This window comes from Triticum aestivum, chromosome 2A, assembly GCF_018294505.1.
Source record: "Triticum aestivum cultivar Chinese Spring chromosome 2A, IWGSC CS RefSeq v2.1, whole genome shotgun sequence".
NCBI lineage: Eukaryota > Viridiplantae > Streptophyta > Magnoliopsida > Poales > Poaceae > Triticum > Triticum aestivum.
Window position 1 is genome coordinate 723,396,642 of NC_057797.1, and position 10,226 is coordinate 723,406,867.

At 44.8% G+C, this 10,226-nt stretch overlaps 1 protein-coding gene across 2 annotated transcripts; it reads left to right on the forward strand.

Annotated features, from left to right (window-relative positions):
- The first annotated feature begins 5,933 nt into the window (after window positions 1–5,933).
- On the forward strand, window positions 5,934–9,710 carry LOC123186217 (probable metal-nicotianamine transporter YSL6). Of its 2 annotated transcripts, XM_044598003.1 has the most exons (8): window positions 5,961–5,982; window positions 6,046–6,276; window positions 6,630–6,802; window positions 6,935–7,032; window positions 7,587–7,724; window positions 7,929–8,118; window positions 8,558–8,690; window positions 8,773–9,710. In XM_044598003.1, exons 1-8 carry the CDS (start codon window positions 5,961–5,963, stop codon window positions 9,708–9,710), a joined length of 1,923 nt encoding a protein of 640 aa, XP_044453938.1. The 2 variants fall into 2 exon arrangements, with proteins under 2 accessions (XP_044453937.1, XP_044453938.1); XM_044598002.1 differs by having other exon boundaries at window positions 5,934–6,276.
- The last annotated feature ends 516 nt before the right edge of the window (window positions 9,711–10,226 follow it).

The following is a 10,226-nucleotide window of genomic DNA, read 5'->3' on the forward strand; positions in this document are numbered from 1 at the left end:
TCGAACGAGGGATCATCGGAGTCTCAAAAGAAATTGTGAAAAACGAACTCGTCGACGGCAAACTATCGAACAACCTGCGGACGTTGATGAAGGAGCCGGCCGGCGAAGGGAGTCGCGCCGCCCTCGGACCAGCTAGCTGCCCTGGCGGTGTCCGACGAGCGTGCCGGTGTCAGGACGAAGGAGCTGGCGGGGCGGCGGGGCGGCGGGGCGGCTTCTTGGTCACGGTTGTGTCGGGGAGTGGGGGCGGAAAGCTTTCGGATCACCGACGACGACAAGACGGTTGTGGCAGCGACGTTGGAGGTGGCGGCGTTGCGGGAGAGGAGGGGGGTTGTTGCGGCACTAGCAGCTGGCAGAGGCACCGGAAAAATGGGCGGAGGCGTCGGCGACGGAGGAGGCAGTCAAGGGTTTTCTGTTGGAATGGGAGAGGGTGGCCAATGTGCCACCGCTAATGGGTCAGGAGGAGGAGTAGGCGGGTGCCGCGTGCGTCCGTTTTATGTCTGTGCCGACGCAAATGAGGCTTAAAATTAGGCCGTGAATGAGTCGGTAGGCAGATGAAAAGCGGACGGACATTCGTTTGGGTCGGCACGAAACATACGCGTGCAGACGAAATAGGTCGTCGTGTTGGAGTTGCTCTAAGCTTAGTATTACTCCTTTAAAAAATGATGGAGTATGCGTCTTCGGACATCCATGGCGTCTGATGCATTCAGGCCAACTCTACCGCGCGACCCCATTCGAACGTCCGTTTTGCACAGTTTGGGAAGCTATTGGGCGGACATCCGGGGGGCGGACAAGCATATGAGGCAGATGCGCCCAACGCGCACAAGGCCTCTTGGACCCAAACGGTCCGCCCCGGCTTGTCGCAGCGCGCCGCCGCCTCGCCCCGAGCTCGCCACCGCCTCGCCGTGCCGCCTCGCGCCCGAGCTCGCTCCGCCTCGCCGTTGCCCCGCCCCGTGCTCTGCCGCCCGACCCTGAGCCCGCTCCGCCTCGCCGTTGCCCCGCCCCGTGCTTCGCCGCCCCGCCCCGAGCTCGCTTCGCCTCGCCGTTGCCCCCGCCCCGTGCTCCGCCGCCCCGCCCCGAGCTCCTCCGCCTCGCCGCTATCCCGCCCCGCCACTTCCTGCCGCCGCTTCCTCTCCTCCCTCGCGGCGCGTCTGCTGTTGCACGCGGCGGCCGGTGCGGGTCGCGCGTCGGCGTGCGCGGCGACCGGCGTGGGTCGCGGGGCGCGCAGCGTGCGGGCGCGACGACGGGCGCGGGTGGCGGGACGTGGCGGCCGGCGCGGGCGCGCGACGGCGGACGCGGCGGCCGGCGCAGGGCGCGTAGTGGCGGACGCGGCGGCGGCCGGCCGCTGGCGCGGGCAGCAACAAGTGGCTCAGTGTGGGCCGCTGATACGTGGGCCAGGGGCGGACATGAGCGGACGAGAAGAGCATCCGTTTATGTCCGCACACACTCATTTGTTGCCCAACTTTGCTCCAGATTTAGGGGCGAGCCGAACGAAAACGGACATCTGCGGACAACTTTGTGCGTTTGGGGTCTAGCGCTGGGCCGTGTTGTGCCCCAAAGCGTGTCCGGCGGACAAGATAGGGTCGCGCGGTGGAGTTGGCCTCACAGCGCCCCCATGCCTGTCTGGCAGCCTCCCCGGGGCCGGCCACGTTATCTCATCACTCGCTGCTCCGACGGCTCTAGTGGTCATGGCGTATGGACCGTGGATACTTGGGCCTCCCTTTTGTGTAGTGTCTTTGCCGGACAGGATTGCATCACCAGTGCAACACAAATGTACAAAACAAAATAATAGTGAAATTATTAGCACAATAATAAATTATTAAAAGTTAATTCAAAGTCGGGCTCATTTGAAGCCTGTTACTAAAAATATATCATCACAACTTACGAGTAAGCACATTAGTTGTTTAGGCATACAATGAGTTACTGACATCAAGCATCAATAAATGGTCAACGTCTCGCGCACGTCTCGTACGCTCCCCCTCCCGGGAGATGCGCAAGGGTGATTAGGGATCTCACGCCTCCCGACGGTGCAGCTACAGATTGACCCCATCTTCTGTGGCCTGACATGAAAGCATGGTGGATCTCGGCCTTTGCCGGCGGGAGGGTTCCTACTTAATTTTTAGGTGTTTTTTGTGTTTGTTTAGGGTTTGTGTTTTGGTTAGGAAGACAAGACAGTGACGGCTCGCTGAAGTTGGACAAGGTTCTCCTCTCTTAGCCCCTTTTGGTGGTCTAGCACCATCGCTGGGTGTGTGGAGGTGCGTCTTCAGCATATCTCACGGGGATTCATTTGACATTGTTCTTTGATGGATCCATTTGGATTTGGTCTTCGTTTGTGTGTGTTAGTGTGTCTCCATGTTTGATCTTTCTGATCTACGCAAGCCAAGCGTTTTCAGTTATTGGGCCAACCCATTCATGCACAGTTAGAACAAATAGAGAGATTCATTTGACATTGTTCTTTGATGGATCTATTTGGATTTGGTCTTTGTTTATGTGTGTTAGTGTGTCTCCATGTTTGATCCTTCTGATCTACGCAAGCCAAGCGTTTTCAGTTATTGGGCCAACCCATTCATGCACAGTTAGAACAAATAGAGAGATTCATTTGACATTTGATCCTTCTGATCTACGCAAGCCAAGCGTTTTCAGTTATTGGGCCAACCCATTCATGCACAGTTAGAACAAATAGAGAGATTCATTTGACATTGTTCTTTGATGGATCCATTTGGATTTGGTCTTCGTTTGTGTGTGTTAGTGTGTCTCCATGTTTGATTCTTCTGATCTACGCACGCCAAGCGTTTTCAGTTATTGGGCTAACCCATTCATGCACAGTTAGAACAAATAGAGAAGGGGGAGCTGCAGGGTTCGAACCCTGGTCTCCAGGAATATAACCCGTGCTGCTAGCCACTACGGTCACATCCAATATGTGATATCTAGTTGGGGCGAGACGTACTTGAGGAGAATGGAGGCCGTTTCCCCACCGGTTTTCCATTTTTTCTCTTTTTCCCTTTTAATTTTTTCACGGAGTTTTCGTCATTTTTCTCTGGTTTTTCTCATTTCTTTTTTTTTCGTTGGTTTTCTTCAGTTTTCTTTATTTCTTTCTCAATTTTCCACAGGGCATTTTCTTCATCATCTCATTGGGTTTGTTTGTTTTTTTTTTCTCGTTTTTAACAGTCTTCTTTGTTTACTCTCGGGTTTCATTGTTTCTCTATAATTTTTTTCTGTATACTAATACATTCTTCTAACACACGTTTAACATTTTAAAATGCTGGATTGACATATTTTAGATACCAAATAAACAGTTTTTAGTCCAAGGTCAACCGTTTTTTCTATACATATTTAATATTTTTTAAATGCTTTATTGACATATTCAATATACAAGCTTAACATTTTTTTGAATACATAGACAACCTTTTTTATACACATTTAACATTTTTCAAATACAAGTTTAACAATTTTTAATACATGGACCACATTTTTTCTATACTCATTAAAAAAAATTCAAATAAAGTTTAACATTTTTTAATACATGGTCAATATTTTTACTATACACATTTAACATTTTTCAAATACAAGTTACACATTTTTTAATACATGGTCAACATTTTTACTATACACATTAAAAAAATTTCAAATACAAGTTACACATGTTTTTGAATACATTGTCAATATTTTTCAATACACATTTAACATTTTCAAATACAAGTTTAATATTTTTCTAATACATGTTCAACATTTTTTCTACCACATTTAACATTTTTTGAATACATGGTCAGTATTTTCTCAATACACATTTAAAAAATTTTAAATACAAGTTTAAGAGTTTTTTTAATACATGGTCAACATTTTTTCTATCACATTTAACATTCTAAAATGCAAGTTTAATATTATTTAATACATAGTCAACTTTTTTCTATACAGATGTAACATTTTTTAAGTGTTTGATTATATTTTTAAATACTTGTTTAACATTTTTGCAAAAGCTTGATTAACAGTTCTAAAAATACCTGATCAACCTTTTTTATACATTGTATATTTTTAGTATACTTGGTCAACATTCACTGTACACATTTTACATTTTGAAAATGCATGATTAAATTTTTCAAAATATCATGTAAATTCTATTCTTGTAATATATATGTTATTTTTATATGTGTAAAAAAGTAGGTAAATAAAAAATAAACATGAAAGAAGAACAAAAAAAGCCCAGAGGATGTGCCCCCAACACACCTGGGCCGGCCCATCTGGAGCTGTCCTCGTGCGAGGGTTTCCGTGGGTCTCGCTTAAAGCGAGGCATAGGGGCGCCTTCTCTTTATTGGCGATGATTGTTGTTCTGATGTGCTGGTTTTATTGGGCTTTAGCATAACGATTTCTCGCATGTCTACTGTAACAAGGGTTGCCTAGCTGTGATGAGAGAGGGCGATGACGGGCTTGCCTTCGGCTCGCCCAAGCGTTTGTAGTTGTAGATAGGTGATTTATGGACATGAATATAACTTTTACTTGTAGTGTTATATGTACTGATTTGATGATGAGTATATCGATTTGGTTTTAAAAACACACACCAATAAAGGGTCTCAAGCTGGCGGACATTTGCATGGTCCAACAAGCTTTCTCGCACCGCATGACCAAATCAAGTACGGCATGCACATTCCCAAGAAAAGAAAAACTTCTGGGCCTTCTTTGGTTCATAGGATAGAAAAATCGTAAGAATAGAAAAGTCATAGGAAATGAGATGACATGTATTTCAAATCCTATGAGTAGGAATAGGAAAAGAGATGTCCTTTGATTCACATTATAATTTTTTTTCCATTGAGTTTAGGCTAATGTTTATTTTCCTATGAAATATAGAGGATAGGAAGAATTCTTCATAGGAATAGGATTCCATTCCTACAAACCAAAGGGCTCTAAAGGAATTTTTCCTATAGAAATTATATCCTATAAAATTTATACAAGATTTCTCTAAACCAAAACCAAAGGAGGCCTAATGTATTGTATGCCATGGTCCGTGGTCACCATTACATCCGGACCCACGGTATATAATCCAGGCGTAGGGGTGGTTCCAGAGACTGCACATTTGTGGCCGCCATTGGATACGACCCCGCCAAAGTATACTTAACACTTAATCGTGGCTCACAGACAATCAAATTAGCACGCAAGCAGTAGAAATGTGTGGCCAGCATTACCTCGACGAGGCCCACCGGACAGCGAGAGGCCGGGTAGCACCACCCGCTTGTTTACGGAGGTGAACGCGTCCCGTGCCGGTACGCCATCATTTCAGATCCCGGGCCAGACACCATAGACGCGGAGCAATCTGACGAGCCAAGCTCCTCTCCCACTGCAGAAGGGTCCCTCAGATTCACCAGCCAGTGAGATTGAACCAGCCCAAGGTCAGGTTTTCACTGCCCCGCAGAAGATCACGAGACACAGGTCCGGGGAAGCAGCACGATTCACGACGCCCATCCTGTCCCGATCCCCTACCAAGAAAATGACCGTGCTGGCCTGCTGGGGTGTATACAGACGCCACGTGGCTGGCTCGTAGGAGCACGTCTCTCCTCTCCCGGCTCCTGAGTGATCCACGTCCCTTGCCACCTTGACAACCGGAAAAAAAAGTCACCTAAAACGCTAGGCCCCACGCATCATACAGCACGAACGAACATACTCTTTTTTCTTTTGCATGGATGCGAATGAACATACTGAAGCCACCATACCACGTGTACTAGACGTGTTGCTTGTATTCGAATACCCATGGCCATGGGCCATGGCAGTTCCCTGGCCTGCAACCAAGCTTCAGTTTTCACGCCCTTTAAATACCTTGTGCTCCCGCCTATTCATTCATCCTCACCTTGACCTCGTCAGCCTCCAATCCTACCAGCAGTCCAGCACCCCAAGTTCGAGAGGGAGGTAGGCATTGCCTTGATTCTGCTAGCTAGCATCCGCCAGAGATGGGATCGGAGGCGGACTCGGCGGAGATGACCGGGCCCCTCCTTGCCGGCGTTCCGGCGGCGGTGGAGGCGGTGCCGCCGTGGCGGGAGCAGCTGACGGTTCGGGCAATAGTGGTGAGCGCCATCCTGGGGGTGCTCTTCTGCCTTGTCACGCACAAACTCAACCTCACGGTGGGGATCGTCCCGTCGCTCAGCGTTGCCGCGGGGCTGCTCGGTTACGTCCTCGTGCGGACCTGGACGGCGGTGCTCGGCATGTTCGGCGTCGTCTCCAAGCCCTTCACCAAGCAGGAGAACACCGTCATCCAGACCTGCGTCGTCGCCTGCTATGGCCTCGCCATCAGCGGTATGTGCCTCTGTGAGGGACTTCAGTTGAGCTTTTGGGGTTAGCGTGTGATCTGGGGCTGCATTTGCTTTGATCCTTACCTGAAAAAATAATGATGTGTGGACTTTTCATGCTGCCTTGTGCTACGTGCGCGCACACGTTGCATGTGTATTGTTTTTGGGTTGGCCACGATGGTGTAGATTTGGGTGAAGCATTGCCAGGGATTAGAGAAAGATTAGTTTTTTTTATAGGATAGTTCTTTTTTTTTGTATCATTAAGGAAGTTATTAGCAGACTGATGTTTACAATTACCTTTCTTAGAACAAAGGTTAAAGTTTGCAGGATACATGTTAATCATTGTTTCCGTCGATGCAGGGGGATTCGGATCGTATATGCTTGCAATGGATCAAAAAACTTATGAGCTTATCGGGACTGATTATCCCGGTAACACGGCAGTGGATGTGAAGAATCTCTCGCTGAGTTGGATGATCGGGTTTATGTTTCTAGTTAGCTTCATTGGTATTTTTAGTCTCGTTGCTCTGCGCAAGGTAATCATCCTTCTTACTAGATGCCTGCGTCTTTCACATTTACATTTTTGTTTTGAACCAAGTGCAGGAACTTGGACAACTCTTTGTGTAATACAAATTTGGCAAACTAAGTTAAGTTTTGGTGTTTGCTAGGTGATGGTGATTGATTACAAGCTAACATATCCTAGTGGAACTGCCACTGCAATGTTGATAAATAGCGTCCACACTACTACTGAAGTTGAACTTGTGGAGTAAGAAACATACCGGCATTGATCCTTAATTTTGTGCAAATTAAGCTTGCTATCTTCACAAGGATGATCATTATTGTTGAATCTGACATGCTTCTTGTCTGGTGATGGCATTAATAACTGAAAAATGGTTTTTATGGACCTATGGCCCTTTTACGGTCTATACCAGACCATCAAAGTTTACTATGGGTTCCATGTGACTTGAGTATTTTTTTAGCTGCATCTCCCAGCCGTTAGCGACTTATTTAAATTTAAATGGTCTTCCAGTTCGCCTTTTCCATATGTTACACACTGATAGTCTGATCTCCATACAAAACTGCTTATACTTTTAGCAGCAGGGTATGGTAAAAAATAAAAATTGTAGATTATAACAGATGGTGAATCTTCTGATAAATACAAAATCACATTTTATCAGTTTTTATGGAAAATCATGAATGATCTATTTGTCAGCTTGTGATGAACGTTGATGCCTCTATATCAATTTCACTGTTGACAACATATTCTTGGGCTATTGTATTTCTTAAGTTTTGGTACTAACTTTATTTTTGTGCTTCCAGAAAACAAATTAGCTGTCTTGGAAAGTATTTAAGCATAAGTTTTCTTTGGAACTGCTTTAAGTGGTTCTTCAGTGGTGTTGGGGACTCATGTGGCTTCGACAATTTCCCTTCACTCGGCCTTGCAGCATTTAAGAACACGTAAGCTTGCTCTAATACGTTTGTGATATTATTTTGAAGTTCACATTTTATAATTCCTTTTATTTTGAAGTCAGAACAAAATATTGCCTTATCCTCTTTAGGGCTTATTTGGATATGTGTGGATTATCATATGAAACTACTCATCCATTAAGGTGGAATATCATATGCATTATATCCAAACGCTTACAAGTTCTATTTTTATAGGTTTTATTTTGACTTCAGTCCAACCTATATTGGATGTGGCCTTATATGTCCGCATATTGTTAGCTGCTCTGCACTTATTGGAGCTATCATATCTTGGGGTTTTCTATGGCCATATATATCCACAAAAGCTGGGGATTGGTATCCAGCTGAGCTCGAAAGCAATGACTTCAAAGGACTCTATGGGTACAAGGTATGGCGGTGAAGGATTCTGATTGTTCATAATGAATTAATAGCCAATTCCTTGTTGTACCTTGATTATGTTTTTTTATCAACTCAACTGTAATGGTTGTTAACCAATAGATCGAGGTATAATGAATCAGTCTAAGAAAAAGAATAAGATCATGAATTACTGTTTACAAGGTTTGACAAAATAAAGTCTTCTTTTTCTCCATGCTAAATAAACCCAATAAATCTGCAAGTTGTTTTTGCTGTGAATGTACGAGTCTCTTTAATGCATTTCTTCTGTGGGCATAGTTGTCATAATTTGTGAGAACCATGAAACCGAGTTCAAGAACATATATACGGGTCATTTCTGTCATTAACATCCTAATTATTCTTTGTACATTAACCAACCAGTTTTTGCAAACATTATGTCCAACAAAAACTAAGTTGTGTGTGCACCCTTTTAGGTTTTTGTATCCATATCCCTGATACTTGGGGATGGTATTTATAACCTCGTCAAAATCATTTATTCTACAATCAAGGAAACAATGAATGCACGATCAAACCAAGGAAGGCTTCCCCTTGTTTGGGTTCAGGAAGGTAATGTCATGTTCTTATTCTATGCACTACACCTACCAACATATCATATATCATGGCTCTCATTTTGTTTTCCATTTATTAGGTGATAAAATTTCCAAATTACCAGCCAAGGAAAAGCTGCTAAATGAGGTGTTTGTAAAAGACAATATCCCTCCTTGGTTGGCAGCATCTGCTTATGTGGGCCTTGCAGCAATTTCAACTGCAATTGTACCGATAATGTTCTCACAACTCAAGTGGTACCTTGTCCTCTCTGCCTATGTTGTTGCTCCTCTACTCGCCTTCTGCAACTCATACAACACCGGCCTAACAAACTGGAGCATTGCATCCACATATGGAAAGATTGGTCTTTTCATTTTTGCCTCATGGGTTGGCCATCATGGTGGTGTGATTGCAGGCTTAGCAGCGTGTGGTGTTATGATGTCCATAGTATCCACAGCTGGAGATCTCATGCAGGACATCAAGACTGGGTACCTTACCCTCTCTTCGCCAAGGTCTATGTTTGTGTCACAGTTGATTGGAACTGCCCTTGGTTGTGTCATTGCTCCCCTCACCTTTTGGCTTTACTGGGTGGCCTTCGATATTGGAAATCCTGATGGCATGTTCAAAGCTCCATATGCTGCTATCTACCGTGAGATGTCAATCATGGGTGTCGAGGGATTCTCAGTGCTGCCACAAAATTGCCTAGCAATCTGCTTTGTCTTCTTCTTTGTAGCCATAGCATTCAACCTCATGCGAGACATCACCCCAAAAAGCATGTCCAAATTCATCCCACTCCCTATGGCCATGGCTGTTCCATTTTACATTGGGGCATACTTTGCGATTGACATGTTTGTTGGGACTGTCATCTTGTTTGTCTGGGAGAGGGTGAACCGTAAGGAGTCCGAGGACTTTGCAGGTGCGGTTGCTTCTGGTTTGATATGTGGTGATGGTATGTGGAGTGTACCTTCTGCGATGCTGTCCATCATGAGGATCGATCCACCGATGTGCATGTACATCAAGCCATCCCTTACATACGGCTAAAAATAGAGGAAATTTATTTATTTTATGTGATAATACCACAAGAGAACAGAATCACGTTGTGTACATAGTTTACACTTGTGTAATTTAGACCTCCAGAATATAGCAATAGCTTTGTAATGTGTCTCGCCCCTTCTATATAAAAAAGCTTTGTTTGTTGTGTTAGTGTCTTCTTAATTTGTTTTCTTGCATTGTTGATACCATATTTCTAAACTTGGTCTATCTTTTGCTTGATTTATGTTTTGCTCTTGGTTTCCCTGACACAGTCAATGATGTTTTTGCGTGTGTTTTTTCCGAATCATGTAGAAGAGGTGCATGCGTATCAAGGAAGAAGATACAATGCTAAAGAAAGATACAAACCATACATGTGACACATACGAATTTAAAACGACCTAATGATCGTTGAGAAAGATCCGACGATCCGTGGCTCGAAGACGACCAAAACCAGCCTAGGATAGGAAGAGTGCCACACAAGTGTGGTATCATTTAACATAGTCTAGAGGGGTGCTACTTCTTGAG

Bases quoted from the DNA above. Each gene is read 5' to 3' on its own strand.
- LOC123186217 (XM_044598002.1), top strand. From the start codon at position 5,934: ATGGGATCGGAGGCGGACTCGGCGGAGATGACCGGGCCCCTCCTTGCC. The intron at 7,033-7,586 runs GTAAGAAACATA...TTGTGCTTCCAG, and splicing joins ACTGAAGTTGAACTTGTGGA to AAAACAAATTAGCTGTCTTG. The intron at 7,725-7,928 runs GTAAGCTTGCTC...CTATTTTTATAG, and splicing joins CTTGCAGCATTTAAGAACAC to GTTTTATTTTGACTTCAGTC.